Source organism: Eriocheir sinensis, chromosome 65 (assembly GCF_024679095.1).
Source record: "Eriocheir sinensis breed Jianghai 21 chromosome 65, ASM2467909v1, whole genome shotgun sequence".
Classification (NCBI taxonomy): Eukaryota; Metazoa; Arthropoda; class Malacostraca; order Decapoda; family Varunidae; genus Eriocheir; species Eriocheir sinensis.
Genome location: NC_066573.1, coordinates 7,775,826 through 7,802,152, shown reverse-complemented (window position 1 = coordinate 7,802,152; position 26,327 = coordinate 7,775,826). Strand labels below are relative to the sequence as shown.

The 26,327-nt window shown below is 47.5% G+C and overlaps 1 protein-coding gene across 1 annotated transcript; it reads left to right on the top strand.

Annotated features, from left to right (window-relative positions):
• The first annotated feature begins 13,015 nt into the window (after positions 1-13,015).
• Positions 13,016-14,643, top strand: LOC126987582 (enhancer of split mbeta protein-like). Its single transcript, XM_050844683.1, has one exon. The coding sequence runs from the start codon at positions 13,118-13,120 to the stop codon at positions 13,847-13,849; it is 732 nt and encodes a 243-aa protein (XP_050700640.1). The 5' UTR covers positions 13,016-13,117; the 3' UTR covers positions 13,850-14,643.
• Positions 14,644-26,327: the final 11,684 nt, after the last annotated feature.

The following is a 26,327-nucleotide window of genomic DNA, read 5'->3' as shown; positions in this document are numbered from 1 at the left end:
GAGACAGGTGTGCGGGGGGCGGCGGGCAAGACAGATAATATATGTGTTGGAAGCTGGAAACGGAGGCAGGAGGGAAAAAAAATATGTATAATCAATCTGTTTATATTCAGTGACTTTTTTTAAATGCATCGATGAATAAACTGAGAAAAGAAGACGAGAAATGAGGATGGGAGAGAATGCACAGATGAATAAATAAAATAAATAAATAAAGGAAATAAATAGAAAAGACGAATAGAAAAATAGAGTTGGAAAATAGACAAATAGCCAATTCAATATACTAATTATTAATGTTTTATTCGTGATTTCTATAAAGGAGAGGAGAGAAGAGGAGGAGGAGGAGGAAGGAGAGGAGTGGGAGAGAGAAAGAAAAGGGAGAGAAGGGAAAAAATAGGGAGAAGAGAGAGAGAGAGAGAGAGAGAGAGAGAGAGAGAGAGAGAGAGAAGGATGACGGGAGAGGGGAAAGAAAGAGAGAGGAGAGAAAAGAAGAGGAAGGATAGGAGTGGGAGAGAGGGGAGAAGAGAGGAAAGGAGGAGGAAGAAGAGGGGAGTGAGAGAATCCGGGTGTTATCTGAGGGGTGATCTTTCCCTAATCATCCACTGTTTCCCCTCCTTCTCTTTCCCTCCCTTCCTCTCTTCCCTCCCTCTCCCTCCCTTTATCTCCCTGTCTCTATTGCGCACCCTCCCTTCTGACGTCCTCCTCCTCCTCCCTGTTATTATCTCTCTCTCTCTCTCTCTCTCTCTCTCTCTCTCTCTCTCTCTCTCTCTCTCTCTCTCTCTCTCTCTCTCTCTCTCTCTCTCTCTCTCTCTCTCTTCATCTTCTTATTTTTCTTCTCTTTTTTCTGCTTCTTGACACAAAAGCGAAAAAAAAAGAGCTTGCAACATAAAAAAGATGAAAAAAAGTTTGACCAAGGGAGGGGAAAATTTAATATTAAGTGACGTTATTTATTCATATAAGTAACGAATGGAGGAAGAAAGTAAATGAAAAGCTAAATAATTGAGTTACTAATTTTCTAAACACTACTTATCTTCCTCCTTCTCCTCCCTAATCACTATTCTCGTGTAAGTCTTTCTGTCTGTCTGTCTCTCCTTGCATGGCTGACTGAAAATCTCTCCTTATATATTTGTTTTTGTGTTAATCCGCCTTTCCTGTTTTTTCCTTTATATTTTCCCTGTTCGTGTCTTGCTTCCCTTTCCATCCGTTATTTTGTTTGCCTCCTGTGTTTGCCTCGGGCCTGTGCAGCTTCCTTCTTGTGTGCGTGTTTTGTTGACCTTTTTCTGCCTCTTCCTGTTTGCTTTCCTCACTGACAAACGCATATCCTTTCTTGTTATGTCTTATGCCCCCCAAACACCCCTTCACCCTCCCCGGCACTGTGAACTCTCTGCCCAAGACTGTCCACCAAAGCTCATCCTCGGTGGGTCCAACTTTCCCAGTCAAGAGTTAACACGCTTTCCTCACGCTCTCATCCCTTAACTAGTGGGCTTCCAAACCGCCTCCCTCCGTCTGTACCTTATGTTTTATGTTCTTTGCCCGGCTGACTGACAAACCGACTGGTTGACTGATTGACTGACAACTTAATGAGTGGCTGAAAGACCGACCATCGACTGCTCAACCAATGGACTGACTGACTTGACTGAGTAACTGTCTAACGAAATGACCGACATATTGACTGGTTAGCTAAATGGCAGACTGACTGACTGAGTGGTAAATTAACTGATAAACTGAGCTGACTGACTGAGTGGAAGTTGGGTGACTGACAAACACACTGACTGACTGACTGAGTGACTGGTAAACCGACTTGTGGACTGACTAAATGACTTGTAGAAACTGAGTGACTGACAAACTGGGCGGTAGAATTGACTGACTGACTGACTGACCGACTGAGTGAATGGTAAACCGACATTTGGACTGACTGACTGACTGACTGACTGGCTGGTGAACCGACTCTTGGACTTACTGACTGACTTGTAGAAGCTGCGTGACTGACAAATTGGGTGGTAGAATTGACTGACTGACTGACTGACTGGCTGACTGGCTGACTGGCCCGCTCATTGTGTTTACGCCTTCTCTCACGTCTTTAATTTAGGCCACATCCTGCATCCACCCTCGACCTGGCACGCTCTCCTCTCTCTCTCTCTCTCTCTCTCTCTCTCTCTCTCTCTCTCTCTCTCTCTCTCTCTCTCTCTCTCTCTCTCTCTCTCTCTCTCTCAAAAGCTCGTGTTGTGTTTTAATTAACCCACAGCATTATTATCATGATTGTAGTAGTAGTAGTAGTAGTAGTAGTAGTAGTAGTAGTAGTAGTAGTAGTAGACGGACGGAAGGGCGGGAGAGAGAGAGAGAGAGAGAGGACGAGGAAGAGGAGGAGGCGAGGCGGGAAGGCGTGTGTGTTTAGGACAAATGAAAAGGCGTGTTATGTGGGTTTTGAAGTGGAAGGAGAGGCTGGGTAAGGTGATGGAGGGAGAAATAGGAGCGAAGGGGTGATGGGGTGTAGGGGGGGCAGGTAAAACGAGGTATGGGAAGCGGTGGAGTAATGTGAGGGATGGGGGGGGGGTATAGTCGCGTGGGGGAGATGGGGAGGGTAACTGACGTGTGGTTGGGGTGAAGGGAAGATTATAAGGGAATGGGGGAGTTAAATGCAGAGGGGAGGGGAGGTGTATGGTTGGGAAGAATTGTGAAGGGAAGATTGTAAGTGTGTTTTGGGAAGTTACTTTCAGATAGCTGAGGTGATGATGTCAGGGGTGGGGGGGGGGTGTAGGTGTGGCCAGGGTGGTCAGGAGGGGTCAGGGTGTGGGAAGGGATGTGGCTCAAACGGTGGACGGAGGTGATGTTTGTTAAGACGAAAGATGTGGGATTCCCTTTGAAACGGACCTGTTACCTAGTCTCTCTCTCTCTCTCTCTCTCTCTCTCTCTCTCTCTCTCTCTCTCTCTCTCTCTCTCTCTCTCTCTCTCTCTCTCTCTCTCTCTCTCTCTCTCTCTCTCTCTCTCTCTCTCTCTCTCACACACACGCACACACAGAGCATCTTCCAACTCGTTTTCTTTCTTTCTTTTTTTTTCCATCAGCTCAAAGATTTTTCGTATATTTTTTTTACCTTAACAACTGACGCATTTTAATTAACTTCTTGTTCTTGTTCTTCTTATTTTTTTTCTTGTTGTTTTTTCTTATTATTAATGTCATTATGTCCACAGGTGAGGTCACAGCCGGAGGAGCAGCAACACAACGAGTCCTGATTAGCTGTTCATGGAGGTAAGAACACGTACCACTCATGTCTGTATCCCGGCGAACCCTCCCTCTGTCCCCCACCTACCATGCACTCACCCACCAACCCACCCAGCGTTGTCAAATTATCGTACTCAAAAACCGCACTTCATTTTCGTCGTTGCTGACCGATAACGATGACAACAAAACGAAAAACACCAATATCCAACAGTTTTAGCACTAATTTTGATTGTCTCACGTTACTTGTGTAGGTACGAGAGCTTGAGGCATAAAAATGATAGATACGATATGTGGTTAATACGATAATTTGCCAACGCTGATTACTCGCTCTGGAGAATTTTCCCACCGCTTAGTGATCCTGTTAAAAAGCCTCGCTCATTAACTCCCCTGAAGGCTGCATCATTTTGCTTGTGCGTCGCCCCGGAAAAACCTGTCCTGGATGAGTGGTTGCAGGATTTTACGTAAACAAACTCGACCATTATGTTTTGGCTTGACGAACACGGCCGCTGTCTCTTATCGGGTGAAAACAAAACAAACACAAAACAACAAAAATGGGTGATGGCTTGGTGGTGGTGGTGGTGGTGATGGGGGTGTTTTCTTTCATCCAGGGAGTAAAGTTTCGATGTGTTCTACTTACGTTTGATGAAATTATTGAACTGGTAAACTCTTGCATAAAGGATTTGGACAGCGTAGGAAGGAGCTTGAGTCGAAATACTAATAGGTTTAAGTACTTGATTCAACGTAGACTTAGGGGAAAAAAAAGATGAAATTATAGAACAGGTAAACTCTTGCATAAAGGATTTGGACAGCGTAGGAAGGAGCTTGAGTCGAAATGCTAATAGGTTTAAATACTGGATTATAGAACGTAGACTTATTGCTAGTGTTCCTGGTAGTGGTGGTGGTGGTGGTAGTGGTATGTTAGCAGGTGTGGGATAAGCAGGTGTATATTTCAGTGGGTGTGGTCAGCAGGTGTGTTGTAGTGGGCGGCGGCTGGCTGGAAGAAGAGGAAGAAGAGGGAATAGAAAAGAACGAAAAGAGAGAAAAGGAAGGAAGGAGACCCAGGAATGAAGGAAGGAACAGATAAAATTGAAGGGAGAGAAAGAAGAAAAGGGAAGAGAAGGAAGAAGAGAGAGAATGGGAAAAAACGAAAAGGGAGAAAAGGAAGGAAGGGAGGCACAGAAATGGAGGAAGGGAGAAAACAGGAAAGACAGACAACATGGAGGGAGGGAGAGAAGGGAGAAGAGAGAATAGGGAAGAACGGAAAGGGAGAAAAAGGGAGGAAAGACACACTAGAGAGAGAGAGAGAGAGAGAGAGAGAGAGAGAGAGAGAGAGAGAGAGAGATACGAAAGAACGGAAAGGGAGAAAAATTAAGGAAAGAGACACAAAAATTTAGGAAAGGAGAAAACAGGGAGATACAGGTAACATTGGAGGAAGGGAGAGAAGGAAGAGAAGGGAGATAGAGAGGGAGAGAGGCAGGTGCGGGGAGGACAAGGGAGGTTTTACACACAACGGAAGCTCAACACTTGCGCACACCTCCGCCTCAGCCTCTCTCCCACGCTCCTTCGCCCCCCCCCCTCACCCCCCCTCACCCCCAACTTACATTTCTCTCTCATCTCCGTTCCTCGTCCCTTCCTCCCCCCCCCCCTTCCCTTCCCTTCCCTTCTCTACACTCGTTTCCTCTGTAACCTCAACCTTCCTATATGTTCCCTTCTTATCCCTCTCTCTCTCTCTCTCTCTCTCTCTCTCTCTCTCTCTCTCTCTCTCTCTCTCTCTCTCTCTCTCTCTCTCTCTCTGCACCTCTTCCATATCTTCCATACCTTTCCCTATCTCTCTTTGCATCTTACTTCCCATTTCCAGTCTTCTAAAAGCTTGCGTCCTCTTCCCGTCCCTTCCCATCCTTGTATTTCCTCTTCCTGTTCTTCTAAAAGCTTGCATCCTTCTCCCCGCCCCTCCCCATCCTTACAACCATCACCAGTCCATCCTTCTCCCCATTCTCATCCTTCTACAAGCTTACATCCTCGCCCCACCCACTCCCCGTCCTTGCAGCTTTTTTTCCTCCCCATCACCCCAGTTCGCCTTACGCCACAAGCTAAGGTAACGCGCTCCCAAGGCTGAGATAATTAATACTACCGAGAGGGGATGCTAAATAGCCTTGGGATGCTGCGAAGGGAAGAGAAGGAAGGAGAGGAGGATGGGATAGTAAGGGATGGGATAGGACCGAGATGCTGCAAGGGGAAGAGAAGGAAGGAGAGGAGGATGAGATGAGAAGGGATGGGATAGGACCGAGATGCTGCAAGGGGAGGAGAAGGAAGGAGAGGAGGATGGGATAGTAAGGGATGGGATAGGACCGAGATGCTGCAAGGGGAGGAGAAGGAAGGAGAGGAGGATGGGAAGGGATGGGATGGGATGGGATCGTCTATACCTCGCGTGTGGGTCTGGTTGGTGGTGGTGGTGGCGGTGGCCCAAAAAACACATGTAATTAAAGCTTGTAAAATTCGCATCACTAAAGAGAGAAATTTTATGTAAGGAATTTACAAGGTTTTTTTTTTATTGTTTAAAGACATTTTTCTATACGACTCGTTGAAGATGCCTGCGTGATATTTTTGGGAGAGAGAGAGAGAGAGAGAGAGAGAGAGAGAGAGAGAGAGAGAGAGAGAGAGAGAGAGAGAGAGAGAGAGAGAGATGCCGACTTCTGACCTTCCCCTTCAGTCCCTTAAAATCTCACAAGGGGAGCATTTTAAGAGGCCAAGATGCGCCCTTTTATGGAGAACCGGGCCATTTTATAGACCTCCTCCTCCTCCTCCTCCTCCTCCTCCTCCTTGTATTCAGGTTTTCCAGGTAAATAAATTCAGATTACAAGAACCCCCGTGTGCATTATCTGGCAGGAGGAAGAGGAGGAGGAGGAGGAGGAGGAGGAAGAGGAGGAGGAGGAAAAAAAATAGGATGTTGAAAAGAATGATGATGATGATGATGAAAAAAATAAAAAGGAATGAAGTGTATATTTTTTGGACTAACACACACACACACACACACACACACACACACACACACACACACACACACACACACACACACACACACGCTATAAACTCAAGGAACAAGAGGGAATCAAGGAGCGGGTTAGGAGAATCCACACCCTCTATAGGCGATCAGATCCCTTTCGTGATAGGCTCCGTGGGGGTGTTACTGGGGAGGAGTGGGCGTCCCCCTACCCTCCCCCTTCTTCCCCTCTTCCCCCTTCAGTCCCTCCCTCCTCCTCCTCCTCCTCCCCATTCTAAACCCCCTCTCAGATACCCCTTCTTCGCCTCCTTCATTCCTTCATTCTTCCTCTTATGCATCTTCCTTCTTTCTCTCTCTCTCTCTGTTCCTTGTCCATTTCTCTCTCTATCCGTTCTCCCTATTTCCTCTCTTTCCTCTTCCCTGCATCATCCCTTCTCCTTGCCGTCTTGTCCCTATTCTTTACATTCTCCTCTATGTCCCTTTTCTATCCCTTTCTTCCTCTTCCTCTTCGCCCTAGCTCTGTTTTTTTTATTTAGTCTCCTCCTCCTCCTTCTGAAGTCTTTTTTCTATGCATTCTCTCGTTGCCTTCCTGTTCAATATTCTGTATTTTCTTCTATGTCTTTTTCCGAGCTTATTACATTCTCTCTGCTGTCTAATCCTCCTCCTCTTCGCCGCAGCTGTCTCCTTTTAGTCTCCTCCTTCTGTAGCCCTTTTCTGTGCCTCGTCTGCCCCTCCTCGTCCCTCCATTTCCCTGCCTCGCCTCCCACACACTCCCAGCCTCCACATGCCTCCTCCTATGCCCCTCCAAACCCCTCCTTCATGGCCCCACCTCGCGGCATTCCTGTCCACAAAGCCAGAACGTCAGGGGGCCGACTTTTGGTTTTTCATCCCACTTTGAATTTTTTGTGTCGGGAGGGGCAAGGGAAGGGAAGGGAAGGCGGTCGGGGTGGAGAAAGGCTAACTGAGGTGCTCGCGTGACCCGCATGTGACCAACCACCTCTCCCTTCCCTCCCTTCTCTCCCTCCCTCTCCGTTGTCTCTCCACTTGTTCCCTCCCACGTTTTTCCCAGGGCGCCAGATGTGGGCAGCGTCGATTGTCAAGGCTGCGTGTCCCTCCTCTCCTTCTCTCCCACCCTCTCTCTTCCTCCTCTCCCTCCCCATCCTCTCTCTTCCTCCTCTCCCTCCCTCCTTCTCTCTCTCTCTCTCCCCGACACACTTCTCACCTTGCTAAACGAGTTCCCGAAGAAGCATCGTCTCGTCTGGTCTCGTCTCGTCTCGTCCTCGTGAATTTATTTAAGGAAGGGGCGTGTTGGGTTTGTAAGGCTTGGTTTAGGTTATTGATGGGTTTTGTTTATATGTATGTGTTGTTGTTGTTGTTACTCTCTCTCTCTCTCTCTCTCTCTCTCTCTCTCTCTCTCTCTCTCTCTCTCTCTCTCTCTCTCTCTCTCTCTCTCTCTCTCTCTCTCTCTCTCTCTCTCTCTCTCTCTCTTTTGTGGCAATGAGTGTAACGGTGATGTATCCTCCTCCTCCTCCTCCTCCTCCTCTTCCTCCTCTTCCTCCTCCTCCTCCTCCTCCTCCTCCTCCTCCTTTTCTATCTTCTCCTCTTCCTCTTCCTTCTTACGATTGATTTTGTAAGATGTGTGTGTGTGTGTGTGTGTGTGTGTGTGTGTGTGTGTGTGTGTGTGTGTGTGTGTGTGTGTGTGTGTGTGTGTGTGTGTGTGTGTGTGTGTGTGTGTGTGTGTGTGTGTGTGTGTTTACATAATTCACCTTCAAGTCGGCGTAGTGAATTCAGTCCATGAGCAGAACAGTGGTTATTATAAAGCGAAGTCAGGTTTTGTCTATTTTAAGCCCTTGTGAGTGTCTGCGAGGAGGCGATAGAGTGAGTGAGTGAGTGAGTGAGTGAAGAGGAACGAGGATTTTAAGTGCAGAGCTGTTTTTGTAAGTGGACGAAAGAATGAGTGAGTGAGTGAGCGAGTGAGCCAGAGAGAGAGAGAGAGAGAGCACTGGAGGTCTACAAATGAACTATAAAACAAAAAAAAAAGAATTAAAATGAGTTAGAAAAGGAAGAAAGAAAGAGGAAGAAGAAAAGAAGAAAAAAAACGATTAGGCGAGAAGGAAGGAAAGTCAGAATGAAGAGGAAGAGGAAGGGAAGTGGAAGAAGGTGTGGGTGGGGAGGGGGGACGAAGGGGGCGTGGGGGCGTGTGGGCGTGGGCGTGTCATGTGGCGTCCAGATCCCATCAAGGCGTGGCGGGCGCTTCGATATGGGCGTGCGCGGATGACAGGCAGCGGGCATTAGGAACTGAGGAGGAGGAGGAGGTGGAGGAGGAGGAGGAGGTGGAGGAGGAGGTGGAGGTGAAAAAAAACATACACTTTCTTCCTTCCCTCCTCCTCCTCCTCCTCCTCTTCTTCCTTCTTCCTCTTCCACCTCCTCTTCACTTCTTCTTTTTTCCTTTCCTTCGCTTCTTCTTCCTCCTCCTCCTCCTCCTCCTCTCGTTTTTATAGAAGAAGTAGAATTTTATAGGAGAAGAACTAGAAGGGAAAGAGAGAGAAAGGAGATAATGGAGAAATGTTGTTGTTTGCGCAAGGTGGATGGAGGAAGAATGGAGGGAGAGAGAGAGAAGGAGAGAAGGAGGGAGGGAGGAAAGGAGGGAAAGGATAACATTGACTCCTGAAGGATCTTGAGGTCACATATCTTCTTCTTCTTCTTCTTCTTCTTCTTCTTCTTCTTCTTCTTCTTCTTTCGTTTTATTTCTTTTTCTTTAATTTGTTTCTGGTGTCATAGATTCTCTCTCTCTCTCTCTCTCTCTCTCTCTCTCTCTCTCTCTCTCTCTCTCTCTCTCTCTCTCTCTCTCTCTCTCTCTCTCTCTCTCTCTCTCTCTCTCTCTCTCTCTCTCTCTCTCTCTCTCTCTCTCTCTCTTTGTGTCAGACATGAGATGAAAGCACGTACAGGGAGGGAGAGAGAGAGAGAGAGAGAGAGAGAGAGAGAGAGAGAGAGAGAGAGAGAGTTTGCCTCCATCCCACCTAACTTTATCTCCTCAACTTCCCTCCCTTCTCTCCACTATTTTTCCTCCATCTCTTCCACATCTCTCCACCTTCCCTATCTTCTCTTCCTTACTTCTTACATCCCTTCCACTTCTCTGCTTCCCTCCTCCACCTCCTCCTCCTTCATTCCTCTTTGAACCTTCCTTTATCGTTCTTCTTTTCTTCCTTTTTCATCTTTTTTTCTTCTCTATCTTTTTTTTGTATTATATTTTCCGTCTTCCTTTTCTTCGTTTCTTGTTTTCTTCTTGTAAATTATCACTTTTCTTCCTCTTCTTTCCTTTTTTCCTTTCTTTCCCTTTTCCATCTCTGCCTCATCCCTTTAATTATCTTCTATATATCTTTAACTTCCTTTATTTTGCTTGTTTCTGCTTTCTGTTTCCTTCATCTTCTTTCTTTCCTTCTATCTTCCCCTTTCTTCTCTTACCCTCATTGTTCCCCTTCTTCCTCCTCTCTCCCCTTTCCATCTCCTTCTCTTCCCTTAATTTTCTTCCATTTGTCTTTAAATTTCTTTCTTATGCTTCTCCTTATCTGCTTCTAAATTCACGCCATCCTTCAGCATCCTTCCCTACATCCTTCAAACCATCACACATCCTTCCCTGCTTCCATCTCACATCCTCTCAGCTTCCTTCACATCTCCCACGCTCCACTCTTCCCCCTCCCTCTCTCACAGCTTCCTCCTCCTCCTCTCCTTCTCCTTTTCCTCCCACGCACATCAACACCCGTGCCTCACAAGCTCTTCTGCACGGGACAAGCTGAAGGCTGGTGTTGACTCCTCCAAGGTGGGGTGACCTCCATCTGCCGAGCTGTTACGCCGGTGTGAGAACGGAACACAGCACTCCCTGCCTCTCTCACGCGGGCCTGGAGGGAGAGATGTGAAGATGGGGAGCCAAGAGCACCTGCCGCGCGAAATTAGGGTGAGAGGAGACCTGGGGAGAAGAGGGGGAGAAGGGGAGGAGGGGAGAGTGAGGCTGTGGGGATACTCTTCGTGGGACCACACCGTTTGCCCGTATCATTTCCCTCCCTCTCTCTCCTCTCTCCTCTCTCCTTACCTCCATATCTCCTTACCACCATCCTCTCCTCTCTTGTCTCCTCTCCTTCCCTCCTTCAGCATCCCTCCCCCCCTCCCCCTTCTCTTTCCCCGAGGACGTGACAGCCAGAGGGGGGCGGGGGGCGGTGTGAAGGCTCCTCGTTGCGTCACACACACACACACACACACACACACACAATCACTGGTAAAAGTTGTTGCTGTCACTCCTGCCGTCTCTCTCTCTCTCTCTCTCTCTCTCTCTCTCTCTCTCTCTCTCTCTCTCTCGGGCATGTCCTTAACTTTTTTCTTTCTTCTTTGGTTATTTTTTTCGAAACAGTTATTTTTTTATTTCTTTAAACGCATCGCTTTGGTATTTTTCTCTTTCTTTTTCCTTCCTTCGTTCTTTTTTTCTGCATGTCCTTCCTTGTTTTCTTTTTTTACATTCTTTCTTTCTAATTGTTTGTTCTTAATCTGTTCCGTTCTTGTTCATGTTCTTCTTGTTCTGGCTATTCTTGTTCTACTTCTGGCAAGGCGTCCGTTTGTGTGTGTGTGTGTGTGTGTGTGTGTGTGTGTGTGTGTGTGTCACCGGAAATCACACGAACCTAACCTCAGAATTTTACTTTTTTTTTTAACTCCTTCATGTTTTTAGGCGACAAACACTTCGGTGAACGACAGGAATTAGAGGGAAAAGGGAGAGGCGGTGTGAAACGGGATGTAGTTCTGAGAAGGAGAAGAAGAAGAAGAAGAAGAAGAAGAAGGAGCAGAAGGAGGAGGGAAAAGATAGGCGGTGAGACAAGGATGTAGTTCTGAGGAGGAGAAGAAGTAGAAGAAGAAAAAGAAGAAGAAGAAGAAGGAACAGAAGGAGGAGAGAAAAGATAGGCGGTGAGAAAAGGATGTAGTTCTGAGGAGGAGAAGTAAAAGAAGAAGAAGAAGAAGAAGAAGAAGAGGAAGAAAGAGAAGAAGGAGGAGGAGGAAGAAGAGGAGGTGATAAAGAAATGAGCAAAACAATAACAAGAAAAACAAGAGCAAAAACCAAAAGAAGAAGAAGGGGAAGAAGAAGAAGAAAAAGAAGAAGAAGAAGAGTGGGAGGCAGGATCCGACATAATGATCATAATTACAACAGGCGTATATTAAATGTGGTTCCCTGACTACTACTACTACTACTACTACTACTACTACTACTACTACTACTACTACTACTCACCACCACCACCACTACTTCAACGACCCCACAAAAATAAAAAAAAACACAACCCCCTCACCACCCCCTCATCACCCACCGCCACCCACCGCCATCACTTGCTAAATAAGGTTCCATTGATATGCTGAGACACAAAAAAGAGGAGGATGGAGGAGCGGGAGCGAGGATGTACCGTGTTGTAGATCTCCTCCGAGGACACCTGCCGGGCCGCGTGAGAGCAAGGTATATATAAAAAAAAAAGATTATAGAAACATCATTACCTGGTGTGGGTCCCGAGGGGTCATCTTACAGGTGTGTGTGTGTGTGTGTGTGTGTGTGTGTGTGTGAGAGAGAGAGAAAGGTGAGGTTAGTATTTTGTCTTAATATATTTTGAAGTCTTATCGAGCGTCTCAGTGTTCCCGTCATAGTGATTAATTAATTTACTAGCATCTATTTCTTGCTGCCTCGTGTGCTTGTATTCTTTTTTCCTCCTTCGTACGCCTTCCTATTCTTCCCTTCACTGTTTCATTACGTTCGAGTTTCACTTCGGCGTTGTTGTTCATTCTGTTTCCTTCTGTCGAGCCCCCTTTGCCTGCATCCCGCCTCCCGTCATCAACTCACCTGCCCCGCCTCACCTGTCCCACCTGGCCATTCTCAGATCACACGCCGTTGTTTCCTGTGCCTCTCCCTTCCTCCCTTTCCTCCATCACTTTCCCATCTTTCTCCTGCCCGTCCCCGCCCCTCGCCCCCCCCCCCCCCCTCTTAGCCGGTCCCGCCCCTTCCCACATCCCCGTCTCATCTCGCCCTCAGACAACAGGTGCGCGGGCTACGGACCCACCTTATGGCCGGCTTGACCAAATAATTCCAAAATTTCCGTTTTTGTCCCCTCGTCTCGCGGGCCGCCGAGTCTCATGCAGGTTCCAATGACAGGCCGAGTCGCCGCTTCAGCCTCTCACAGCGGCGTCCAGAAGTTTTCCATATAAAGAACGGAAGAGTATAAATAAAACATTAATGAGTGACTCGCAGTAGATGTGGCGTCGCCCGCGGGAAAAGGCCCGGGGCGATGTTTGAGGGAGGTGCCCCGACCCCGATACTGCCCCCATGCCCGGGTCATCCCAGGGGGTCTGGGTCAGTTTTCAGCGTGTCTGTCTGTCTTTTGAAGGAATACAGTCATGAGGACACCCGGAGTGAGGCCATGAGGCCGCTGGGCGGGCATGGGGCGGGCGTGAGAAGGTGGGAGTGTGCGGGCGTGCAAGTTGGGCACCCGCTACCGGCTGGGACGACGCACAGCGCGAGGTTCCCACGACGCGGCCGGACGCAGGACTGCCATAAGCCGTCAGCTATCGCTTTGCTTAGCAATGTTTTGTTTTGCTTTTCTCTAAGTTGGGTGCATTGTTTGTATGTTCCTTAGAAGACTACGACCGTGTGTAGCACGCGGGAGAAGCTGCAGACGGCCTGTATGGGCTGTGAAGGGGCGGCTGCAGGCGGGGGGCGGAGCCTGGCAACTCAGGCGGGACCTTGCCAGGCTATATATACCACCCGCGTCCTGTCAACATTTAGATCTTACGCACACTCGCTCGGTGGTGCTTCGCTTGACGCCTTGCGCGCCACAGGTGTCTGGTAGTGAACTCCGCGCCCTCCGCCCCCAGGAATCATGGTGTCCTCGGTGCACGTGGAGCCGGTGTCCCGCACCGACCAGTACAAGCGGGTCATGAAGCCCATGCTGGAGCGCAAGCGACGGGCGCGCATCAACCGCTGCCTCGACGAGCTGCGTGACCTGCTGGTGGCGGCGCTGCAGGCCGAGGGAGAGACGGTGACGCGGCTGGAGAAGGCTGACATCCTGGAACTGACGGTGCGGCACGTGCGGCGCCTCAACCAGCGCCGCGCCCTAACGCTGCCGCCCGCCGGCCACGACCCCCGCCACGACGCCATCAAGTTCCAGCAGGGCTTCGTGGCGGCGGCGCAGCAGGTGCAGTCCTTCCTTATCTCCTCGCCCGCGCTGGAGCCCTCGGTGTCCTCCCGCCTCATCACACACCTCTCCTCCTGCGCCTCTGCCATGACCGGCGTCAGCTCCCCCGCCCCCTCACAGACCAGCGCGCCCACGTCCCCGGCAGCGAGTCCTTCGGCGCCGCCCATGGGAGTGCCCGGTCCCCGCCCCATTACCGCCCCGGCTCCCTCTCGCCACGTGATGGTCCCCTCCTCCTCGCCGCCCATGTCGCCACCGCCCCTTATGGACCTGAGCATGAAGCCCGCCCCCCCCAAGCTGGTGGTCCCGACGCCCATCAGGGAGGTCAACATGCCGCAGGACCTGTCCATGCGGCGACCGCCCTCCAGGGAGCAGGGCGAGCAGCCGCCGGAGGGAAGGTCGTCGTGGCGGCCCTGGTGACCCTCGGGCGACCCTTCCCGTTGTCCTGGTGTGAAGTGACGGCTCAAGGCTGTGCAGGCCCGCGTCAGCCCCGCGGCAGGAGCCACCGGCGGCAGTCTCCTCGCCGCTGCCGCTGCGGGAGATGACCTCTCGGTGTGTGGATTCAATGTGCCAAACGCCCGCCGTGCCGCCGCACCTGAGTGCCACACCGCCAGGCGCGAGGCACGGACGGTGGCACCCCAGCCCCCCTGAACCCCGCGTCTCCAGTGTACATTGTGATAGTGGATGTGATAGAGCATAGATATTTTTGTACATATATCGGTTTTTTATGCACCTACTTGACTCTGTGATAAAGCCGCCCTAGAGGTAGACGCCCCTCGGTCCTGTGCATGACGGAAGGAAGTCCTCCGCCGCCTGTCTTTCACCTGTACAAAGACGAGTAGCAGGTGTAGCGCCGCCACGGCCCGGGCGCTCACACTTGTAGTCGGCCGTAGACGTGTCAACGATTATTATTATCATTATTATTATTGTTATTATTATTATTATTATTATTATTATTATTATTATTATTATATGAATTCTTGTAGGTTTACAAGACCTGTTTTTTTTTCTCGGACTCTGCGAAGAGGTAATCCGAATTGCCCGCTCGTGTCACAATCTCTCACTTCCATGACGACGCTGCTGATGCTTCGTCGTCGTCGTCGTTGTTACCTGCATCACTACTTACTTGGTTTAGGCTCGCTGGCGTGGCGGCGCCCCGCCCGCCGCGACTCCGCTGACTCTGTGATGGAAATAAAAGACTTACATTGATGGGACTCTCTTGTTTTGTATTCCTGAACTGGTCACACGTGCATGGTGTCTTGAAGGGTGGGAAGAGATATTTCCTCTTGTCTTATTTAGGGGTTGGTAAGGTATCAGTGTTCTTTGACAATGCCTTTCATAATTAGAGATGAACATGGAGTCTCCTGGAGCAGTGGTTAGCGTGCCTAGCTACGAATCCACAGACGCGGGTTCGAATCCCGTTCCTGGTATTCGGCGTGCAGCTCACACAACTCTCCGTCCTTCCTTTCAGGCTGGTCGAAAATTGGGTACCTGAGGAAATCTGGGGAAGGTAAACTTACAATCCCGGACGTCACTGGCTCGTGTGAAGGGTTCCTCCCACCACAGGCTGCAGGGTCAGTGCGCACGGAGCCGGAGTAGCAGACACGAGGCTTGCCCAGTAGGTGTCCAGAAGTAGTGTAATGCCGGGATGTGTAGGGAGGAGGAAAAACTTAGAAATATAAGGAGAAAACGTAGGTTAAAACATTATAACTACTTACAATTACTTATAATCACTTATAATTACTTAACCTACCTTCTTTTCTCCTTATATTTCTAAGTTTTTCCTCCTCCCTTCACATCCCGGCAATACAGTAGTTGGTCTGATGATACCGTATTTTTTTCTTCAAAACTTATTTTCGCATCTATATCTTGACAGTAGCTTGTGCTTTTCTAAAAAGTAGTTTATCCGCTAAATTATAAGATTCAACCCGTCACATCCTCCTCCTCGTCAACCCGTCACATCCTCCTCCTCGTCAACCCGTCACATCCTCCTCCTCGTCAACCCGTCACATCCTCCTCCTCGTCAACCCGTCACATCCTCCTCCTCGTCAACCCGTCACATCCTCCTCCTCGTCAACCCGTCACATCCTCCTCCTCGTCAACCCGTCACATCCTCCTCCTCGTCAACCCGTCACATCCTCCTCCTCGTCAACCCGTCACATCCTCCTCCTCATCCAGACTACTCATCCTCCTCCTCAACCCGCCACATCCTCCTCCTCGTCAACCCGTCACATCCTCCTCCTCGTCAACCCGTCACATCCTCCTCCTCGTCAACCCGTCACATCCTCCTCCTCGTCAACCCGCCACATTCTCCTCCTCGTCAACCCGTCACATCCTCCTCCTCGTCAACCCGTCACATCTTCCTCCTCGTCAACCCGTCACATCCTCCTCCTCGTCAACCCGTCACATCCTCCTCCTCGTCAACCCGTCACATCTTCCTCCTCGTCAACCCGTCACATCTTCCTCCTCGTCAACCCGTCACATCTTCCTCCTCGTCATCCCGTCACATCCTCCTCCTCGTCAACCCGTCACATCCTCCTCCTCGTCAACCCGTCACATCCTCCACCTCGTCAACCCGCCACATCCTCCTCCTCGTGCCAGGCTGTGCGGCATCACGGGCGAGGGTTTCATCATCCGACGCACAATTAAAAAACTTTATAACTAACCCCACGAAGGTCACTCGTGCAAGGCGTGCCCCAACAACCCGTCCCCCGCCCGAGGCCCTGCTGCTGGTGGCGCGCGTGTGGCTCAACAGTACGTACTCGGCACCTGACGAGAGGCATTCATCCTGACGAGGCGGGTGTTGCTTTGTGTCATCGGAGGAGGTGGTTGGGGGGGGGGGTCAGTGTGTGTGTGTGTGTGTGTGTGTGTGAGAGAGAGAGAGAGAGAGAGAGAGAGAGAGAGAGAGAGAGAGAGAGAGAGAGAGAGAGAGATCATTCTGTAGCTACAAATAAAATGGTATATATAACATGGAGAGAGAGAGAGAGAGAGAGAGGTGTTATGGCTTGGTTACCCATTCTCGACACCATTTTCTTTGCGTGCACTCCCCCGCCGCCTCACGTCGGTCACAGCCTCCGCAGCAGACAGCCAAAAGTCGATGGGAGACACACACCGTGGAGGAATAATACATGAGTGGCCCTCAGCGAGTCAGCGGGTTGCTCTTCACTCTGAGGTGAAGCAAAGGGGGTATGGGGCGGAGCGTAGCCGGTGGGAGGAGCCAGCAATTCCACCCAAAACATTGCATTTCTCGCTCCCAGATCGTCGGTGTAAATGAGCTTGTCTGCCTTATATCTTCCACTTATCATATGTTTTTAGTTATTCAACTGCTGTAGTATATGCACTATGGATGTATGTACAGGTTTTAATAGAAAAACACCAGCATTTCCTTGTCTTTATTCCGTAGAAGCTGAGATGAAATGTCCACACCCGCCTTAATCCCTCACACATCCTCTGTATAGCATTCATTATATATTGAGCATGGCCTTACTTTTAATGTAGAAGGATGCACAGCCTTCTATGTAGAGCGTCTCAGATGTGATCAAAACTCACTACGAGTAAACAGAAGGAAGTATTGGGGCAGGAAGGAAAATTACTTACCCATACGCAAATATTAGTCTATCAAGCATGTCATTGTTAGAGGTATATTAGCCAGTAAATGGAGAATGGAACATACGGATCAGGCACCAGTTACTGAGAGGGGTTGCTTACATGTTTTTAGGGAGAGAAATGATTGTGGAGTGGTGGAGATGGCTGGATCACGAGAGATGAAAAAAAGAGACTTACAAGAGTGTGATAAATAATAGAAGATAACTCCGATAAGAGAGAGAGAGAGAGAGAGAGAGAGAGAGAGAGAGAGAGAGAGAGAGAGAGAGAGAGAGAGAGAGAGAGAGAGAGAGAGAGAGAATGAGAATGACAGAATGAGAGAGAGGGAATAAGAAGAAGAATGAGAGATCGAGAGAAAATGAGAATGAGAGAGGAAAGGAGAATGAGATTGAGAGAGAATGAGAGACAGAATGAGATTGAGAGAAAGTGAGAGAAGAACGAGAGAATGTTAGAGAGAGAGAGAGAGAGAGAGAGAGAGAGAGAGAGAGAGAGAGAGAGAGAGAGAGAGAGAGAGAGAGAGAGAGAGAGAGAAAATTTTTCCGGCAGAGTTCCCCCCCTCCCCGATGAGAGTGGTCCCGTGTGTGTGTGTGTGTGTGTGTGTGTGTGTGTACCATCCCAAACCATTTTTTCTTCGATTGCTTTGGTCTAATAAATCGTTTCAATAACTGGAATAAGAGGACAAAAAAAATACAGCCCCACCCATCATTAACGCCCGGAAAATTTAATTACGCGCCCATCAATCCTGCTCGCCCAACCCTAAGTGGCTTCAGGGTTCCCAAATTCGTAGGCGACACAGCTTTTATTAAGTCTCGACGGCAACAGGTTTGGCTTTGATGCTACGCCCTCGAGCGACTTGGAAACCGGAAGCCGAATGTTTTTATCCACGTAAGATTATGTCATGTTTTACGAAGCTTCACGCGCACCCCATCACGTCACCCTCCCGGAATGTCTCTGGAGGAGGAGAAGGAGGAGGAGGGCGTAAAGGAGGAGGAGAAGGAAGAGGAAAAGGAAGAGCAGGAGCGTAGGAAGGAGGACGAGGAGGAGTGATCAGACGAGAGAGACGAGGAAAAGGAAAAGAAGAAAATGAAGAAGTAACCGAAGGAAGAAGATGAGGAGGTGTTTGCGTGTGAGTGATGGGACGCGGAGTGATGCTGGGGGGGGGGGGGGTGCATGGAGTGTGCTGAGGAGGAGACCGAGATGGTAAGGATAAGGTATAGAAGGGCTGCTTACCGGTTAGTGTGGGGGGAGAGGGGGGAGGTGGTAAGGGTGAAAGGGGGTAGGAGGGGGTAGGGGGTAGCGTTGCGCCAGGGTCAAGAAACTACCCAATTATACCCCTACAACTTCCGCGGGAGCCTTTATAAATATAGATGCCTACTAATGTTATGAAGAGCTTGATGATATCGGCCCTTGACTCGTACTGTGTAATCAAGGCTGCCCCCCCACGGATGATACTGCTGTTGTTGTCGTTATTACAAATCGCTATCCTCATCACTATCACCTCATCACCATCACCACCACTCCTGTAGGGGAACGTTATAAACTCTTATCACCGGCAACAACAGTTCTGAGAAGACGCAGGGACGGGCGGGCGGGCGGGCGGATGTGTGTGTGTGTGTGTGTGTGTGTGTGTTTTATATGTATTCTTAAACACTCTCTTCTCACATCAACGCTTTCTTTACGTCGAAAAGGAGATAATCGGGTTCTCGTGAGTGTTTTCTCAGGTTCCCGGTACAAAGGAAGACTACCACCAGGGCTATATAACTACCCCAGGAAACACCCCAAACTCCTACGAAAGCCTTGTCCGATACATGTACTTGGGCAGCGATATGTTTAAGAATACGAGCTTTAGTGTCGTCGCTCTCGGCTTGGTGTGAGGCGCTCGATCCTGCTTGCTTCCCCTCGCTGAACCCAAGACGCGTGAAGGGCCAATCGCAGCTGAAGGGAGCACTCCACTCTCTACAGTTCTCCATTCCAATTTTATGTCCTTAACCACTGTTCTCATCTCTCTTCCCCTTAGGTAGCTTTCCATCCAGCTCTTCATTTTCCCTTTCAATCCTCCTTTATTTTCTAGTTTCCAAAGCAGACTTTACCGGGTCGCGGGTTGAGGATACAAGAGCAAGACGTCACTTCATGGAGGATATATATAGGGCAAAGGATGGTTCAAGGGAAGGGCAAGACCAGGAAAACTCCGTCACCGACCTCGAGGGAGTATACGCGACAGGAAATGCATGTTGATTAAAAGGGTGTGACATTAAGTAGGAAGAAGAGGATTGGATCGTATATGCTTTGGGGTTAGAGGAGAAAAAAACTCATATTCTTAATTGTATCAGCACCTCAGTTTGCCGTCTAATATTACCGACCTTTGATGGATGAGACATTAGAGTAGAAGTTAAGTACGGAGTGTATTGATGCTGTGAGGGGAGATGTGGATGCTGTGAGGGGAGATGTGGATGCTGGGAGGGGATATAAACTGTAAACAACGTGTCGGTGAATACGTCTTTGTTACCCCTAAATCGCTACGTTTTCCTTAAGGGCCAATGACGTATACGATAAGAGAGAGAGATTTACATAGATTTACATAGAACATCAGACCACACAGACCCCATGGTAGAGAGAGAGAGAGAGAGAGAGAGAGAGAGAGAGAGAGAGAGAGAGAGAGAGAATGGACTAATACTCCCTCTTTCGAAAACAGTGTCAGTTCTCACGTACGATAAACTTTCCCGGCTGAACATTTCTTTGGCAGGATTTCCTTTGTTTATGTTTTGCTTTCCGCGTGACGCTTCGTAAAGGGCTGAAACACACGTCCAATCCGGGAGGCTTGTGTCATGAGGCTTCCTTCCTTCCATAAGCTTTCCCATTGTCGTCATCGCCACACCCCGATGGTCATTTTGTCACGTAAAGTTATCTCTTTATTATATTCAGAAATTAAGTCTTTATTAGCGGTGTCAATAAATGTCTCAGTTACGGGAATTATACATCAAAGGCAATGCAATTCGTCGATTTTATTTCTTAAGCTTCGAGCGTTAAAGCTATGAACCCTTAAAGAGAGAGAGAGAGAGAGAGAGAGAGAGAGAGAGAGAGAGAGAGAGAGAGAGAGAGTTAAATAATCGACTGAACTTGACCTTTCTTTTAAATAATCTTTGCTTTTTTCTTTTATAGGAGTAGCGATTAGCGGGCTTTTTTCTACACCTTCTCTATGTTGTCCCTTGAGCTGCTTCCTCTGCTATAAAAAAAATAATAATAATAAATAAAAGAATAACAATAAATGAAAAGTTAAGGGCGATGTGTAGGTATTAACGCACCTCTGGAAATCAAAACTCTTTCTTTGGCTTCTAACTTATTTTTAGGGTAAACAAAGCAGCTCAAGGGGAAATATAAACAACCAAAAAGCCCTCTTGCACTGCTCCTATAAGAGAGAGTAGAGAAGAGTGACCAAAGAAGAGGTCGATTTCATTTTTTTTTCTCCAGATTTTCTCCTGTTAGTGATTAAGTTAACTCAATCCGATCTGACATTTTCAAATTTTCGCGCTCGTAACATCAAGGTCGGTATTATAAGACACCTCCGCTACTCACATCAGCTATTTATAAATGCCAACGAGGGGGCCAGTCGGTTTCTAATGAGTGTTTCTTAAGGTTCACGGTACAGCAGAAGGGTCACACTACCACCAGGGTCATGAAACTACTCCTGGAAATGCCCACAACTCCTACGAAAGCCTTGTCAAATAGGTGTTCTTGGGCGGCGAAATGTCTTGAAATACGACCCTAGCATCGTACTCATTTATCTGAACAACGATAACGCTCATGAACACCAAGTACCGGTACCTCATCAATAGTGTAAAACAATAATGAATAATGAGTGAAAAGATGCTAGTGAAAAGTAAAAATAAAAATAAAATAGTGTATGTTTTGATCGACGTGCCAGAGGGGGGGCCAGATATGTACCCCCTAGGATCGCAAACGGTTAAGGTCGCAAAGAATACCATAACTCTTCCTGCACTCCCCCATTCACATTTCCCCTTCTTGTGATTCACGGTTATTAAGAACACATCAACTTTCTCTACAGGAGTGCGTCATGCTGCAAGTCTTTCTTTGTAATTTTGAGAAGGACCGAGGAAAAAGTATAAAAAATAGATCTCAAACGTTTGGAACATCCTCTCTCGCTCCTCGTTGTTGTTGTTGTTGTTGTTGTTGTTGTTGTTTTATACTCAGATTATTTCGTTGTCTTTCCTCTCTCTCTTTTCTTCATATACTTTCCTCTTAAAATAAATACTAAACCTTTTTGTCTTCTGCGTGCGTTCGTTGAGTAAGAGAGAGAGAGAGAGAGAGAGAGAGAGAGAGAGAGAGAGAGAGAGAGAGAGAGAGAGAGAGGATGGGTGTGGTTGCAAGCATATTATCGTTTTAAAGAAAGAAAGAAAGAAAGGGTCAGGAAAATATAAAAGGTCATTAGGACACCCAGTTAAGGAAGAACGGAGGAAAGGGGAGAAAAGAGAGAGAGAGAAGGATGAGGGAAAGGAACAGGAGGGGGTCAAAATGGAACGAAGGAAGGAAGGAAGCCCGTCAGAGGAGCCATATAAGACGGAGCAATGAAGGAAGGAAGGGGAGGAGGGAAGAAGGAAGGGCAGGCACACAATAGGTCATCAGTCAATGGTCGATAACGAGTTAGCTTCTAATATAACGAACCGGAATTGGAACGTTTGCTCTGGTTCGTCTCGTCTGTGTGTGTGTGTGTGTGTGTGTGTGTGTGTGTGTGTGTGTGTGTGTGTGTGGTATAAATCTCACCTTCCTGCTTCCTGACGAGAGGCTTGGGCTGAAAGGGCTTTTGGAGGGCATGAAGAAAAGCTTGAAATTTGGAAGGGAGAAGGATTAACATGAGGTGGAGGAGGAGGAGAGGGAAAAGGAGACAGGTCATATTAGTTCAAGAAATCATGTGAACAGAAATCTCTCTCTCTCTCTCTCTCTCTCTCTCTCTCTCTCTCTCTCTCTCTCTCTCTCTCTCTCTCTCTCTCTCTCTCTCTCTCTCTCATCCATTAACCCTTTCCAGAAGCCTATTCCTATATACTTTACTTCCTCCTTCTCTCCTTTCCTCCCCCTTCTCCTCTTCCTCTACTCCTTCGCCTTCGCCAGGGCTTCGGAAGGGGCGGTGGACGGGGGCGAAGGTTCTCACAGGTTGATGCTCTTTTGTTCCCAGTTCATTAGAGGCGGTGGCCAGTCCTTTGAGGCTCGGGTTAATAGGGTGCGGTTGGTCGTTCCCGCCGCCCATGCAGACCACGGCGCCGCTAACTGCTCCTTGCGGTCTCTGGTCTTTGGTTTCCTTCCTCGTCCTGTTGTGCTGTGTTCTGTTTTGTGTTCTCCCGTTCTCTTGCGTTCTCTGTCTGTCTGTCCGTCCATAGCTCTGCCGTTTTTCTTCTTTTCCTTTGCAGTGTGTGTGTGTGTGTGTGTTATTTTTGAAGAGTGTAGTGTTGAAAGATGAGGTTTAGCACGAAGAAGAGGAAGAGGAGGAGGAGGAGGTGGGGAAAGTCACATCAATAGTAATAAGAAAAACAATAACTTAGAATATGATGAAATAAATAAAAACAATCAACAAGCCATGAAAGAAAATGTAAAAAATTAGTAAAAGAGTGAAAAGAAAAATGGAAGAAGAGAAAGAATGAAGGAGGAGGAGGAGAGGTTAGGAGGCTGAGGATAGGCCTAGAATGAGGACGCGAAGAACAAAAAAGAAAGAAAGGAAGAAGAGAAACTAGAAAAGGGAAGAGGAGGAGGAAGAGGAGAGGTGAAGAGGAGCTTAGTATGAAAAAAACAAGGGGAAAAAAAAGAGGAGAAAAGAAGAAACTAGATAAAGAAGAGAAAATATGGAGGAGGAGGAGAGGAGGAAGAAGAAGATAAAACATGGAGGAGGAAAGAGAAGAAGAAGAAGAAGGAGGAGGAGGAGGAGGAGGAGGTGATAGGATGCTGAAGAAGGAAGGAGAAAAAGTGAAGGAGGAGGAGAAGAGGAAGAAGAAGAGAAAACATTGTGGAGGAAAGAGAAGAAGAAGAAGGAGGAGGAGGAGGAGGCGATAGGATGCTGAAGAAGGAAGGAAGAAGAGAAAAATGAAGGAGGAAAGAGGAGGAGGAGGAGAGGAGGAAGAAGAGAAAACATTTTGGAGGAAAGAGACGAAGAAGAGGAAAAAAAAGGAGGAGGAGGAGGAAGAGGAGGGGTTAGGATGCTGAAGAAGGGAAGAAGAGAAAAGTGAAGGAGGAGGAGAAGAGGAAGAAGAAGAGAAAATATTGTGGAGGAAAGAGAAGAAGAAGAAGGAGGAGGAGGAGGAGGAGGAGGGGCTGAGCATGAGGTAACCAACGGCGTCTCATCTCAACTTCCGCCGCCTTACAAACCAATGCCGCCCCCTGCTGTGCGCCCCCCCCCTACCACCACACCTCGCCCCCTCTTCCCCCCCCTCCACCCACCCACCGCCACCACTCAACGGGAGGAGAAATGTCGAAAGAAGTGTTGAAAGATTTTTTTAAGGGGGGAAACGAGAATGGCAAAGAGGAGTGTGTGTGTGTGTGTGTGTGTGTGTGTGTGTGTGTGTGTGATTTTCTTCAATTGTTTCTGTTTTCTTTTTTCTTTTTTTGTATCGTCTTCATTTTCCTGTTTTTTATTTATTTATTTTTTTATTGTATTTTTTGTTTTCAGTTATAAAGTATCGTATTGCAGATGTGTGTGTGTGTGTGTGTGTGTGTGTGTGTGTGTGTGTGTGTGTGTGTGTGTGTGTGTGTGTACGAGAATGTAATATAATCAATAAATACTTCTCATTTTTATGCAATCTTTTTTTTTTTTTTACATTTTCCGATCTTTTTATTCTTAAATTTGGTGTATCGTTATTTCTCTGTTTCCTTATACGTTGTTGTCTTCACTTTGACGTTGAAGGCTTAAATTTAACATTCTCTCTCTCTCTCTCTCTCTCTCTCTCTCTCTCTCTCTCTCTCTCTCTCAGCAGACTATCACATAACACCTTCAGTTAGCGGTTTCCGGTGTCGAGAAAGCCTTCACTCACCTTTACAAAGCCTCGCCGACACACACACACACACACACACACACACACACACACATATGGGGCATTGTTCTCTTTTTCCCTCCTTCAAACCTTTTCTGGACTCTCTCTCTCTCTCTCTCTCTCTCTCTCTCTCTCTCTCTCTCTCTCTCTCTCTCTCTCTCTCTCTCCATATATATATACCCGTGAGTCCCTCCTTAAGAAATAGACGGATGAACTTTTAACCCGAGAGCTGACCTTCTTTTGTTGGGTCTCCGTTGGACACTTCATCGCCTCCCTTGTGTCGTACGGTGTGTGTGTCCAGTCCAAGGGTAGGTAGGTAGGTGGGTAGGTGGGTAGATGGGTCCTGTTCGTGTGTGGTGGGGGGAAGGGGAGAAGGGCGTGGGAGGGTCCAGTGTATGGGGGGGAAGGGAGAAGGGGCGTGGGTGGGTCCTTTTGGGGAGGTCTTCGGGTTCTTTTGGGGGAGTTGGAGGAAGAGGAGGAGGATGAAGTAAGGAAGAAGAGAAGAAGGGAAGGGTGCGTGTTACTTGTTCGAAGGTTCTTTTGGGAAGGTGAAGGAAGAAGATTAAGAGGAAGAGGAGGAGAATGAAGTAAGGAAGAAGGTGGAAGAGGTGGGTGGGTTTAAGAGGAAGAGGAAGAGGAGGAAGATGAAGGAACGAAGAAGGAAGAGTGTTAAGAAGAAGAAGAAGAAGAAGAAGGGGAAGAGGTGATGGAGTGTTCTGATGTTGGTTTTCTTTTTTTTTATGTTGTTGTTGTTCTTCTTTTTTCTTCTTCTTCTTCATAATTTCCTTTTTTTTCTTATTTTTCTGTTTACTTATTTTTTCCCTTCTTATTCTTTTCCTTCTCAACAAAAACTACAACAACGATAATAATAATAATAATAATAATAATAATAATAATAATAATAATAATAATAATGTAGATAGCTTTGAGTCGCCCCTTAAAGATAATATAAAAGAACTGGACGAGATGACCAAGGAGGAGGAGGAAGAGGAAGAGGAAGAGGAAGAGGAGGAGGAGGAGGAGGAGGAGGAGGAGGAAAGAGAGGAGAATGAGATAACAATAAGCTGAAATAGAGGAACGAGGAGGAGGAGAAGAAGAAGAGTAGGGAGAGGAGGAGGAGAAGATCTAGGAAGGAGGAGGAGGAGGAGGCGGATAAAAAAAAAAAAAGGAAAAGGAGGAAGAGATGAAAATGTTATCAATATCTCATGAACAGGTAAACAAACATGAGAGAGATAACAAAATTTTGGGATAACAAAATTTTGGGATAACAAAATATTGGGATAACAAAATTTCGGGATAACAAAATTGTGGGATAACAAAATTGTGGGATAACAAAATTGTGGGATAACAAAATTTTGGGATAACAAAATTTCGGGATAACAATATTTCGGGATAACAAAATATTGGGATGACAAAATTTTGGGATAACAAAATTTCGGGATAACAATATTTCGGGATAACAAAATATTGGGATAACAAAATTTTGGGATAACAAAATTTTGGGAGAGGCATAACGATGATAAAAAAAGGGAAATATGGAAAAGAGAGAAGGAAGGAGGAATTAAAGAAAGAAATGAATGTAGGAATTAGCTCGCAGCTGCAAAATAGCTCGCAGGAGAGGTCCACCTTGCTACTTTTCCTATATTTCACTCACTGCTAGGCTACCGTTTTCTTGTCCTGTTGAGCTCTGATACATGGCGGAAACATCAGAGAAATACTTTTAATCCAGAGAATGATTTATAACAAACGAACAGGGCCGATTTTGGAAGGAATTACCCCACGTTGATGTTCACTCAGTTGTTGCTTGTTTGGTCTGTTGTCTGGCGTGTTGTTGACTTGCCGGCAACATCAACCATCACAAAGATCACTAACTAGAAGAAAAGCAGGTCAATTAATGTGTTTTCCTGCTGTGTATTTCCAAGTTCGCTGCGTGGCGGACAGCAGAGCGACGTATTTCTCCGGGGAGGTATTTCTCGCGGCGCCGTAGGGTCAAATTTTAAGACATTTCATCTCCCAAGGTCACATATTTGACAAGGCTTTCCTGGGAGTTGTGGGCATTTCCAGGAGTAGTTTTATGACCCTGATGGTAGTTTGACCCCTCTTCCGTACCATGAAGCTAAAAAAACACGTATTAGAACCCGACTGATCTCCTTTTTTGGCCTTTGAAAATAGTTGATGTGAGAAACGAAAATATCTTATGATAGCGAGTTAAAAGTAGCTCGCCCCGCGCATGACGTATATTGGTACTCAACGTTGCCAGATTG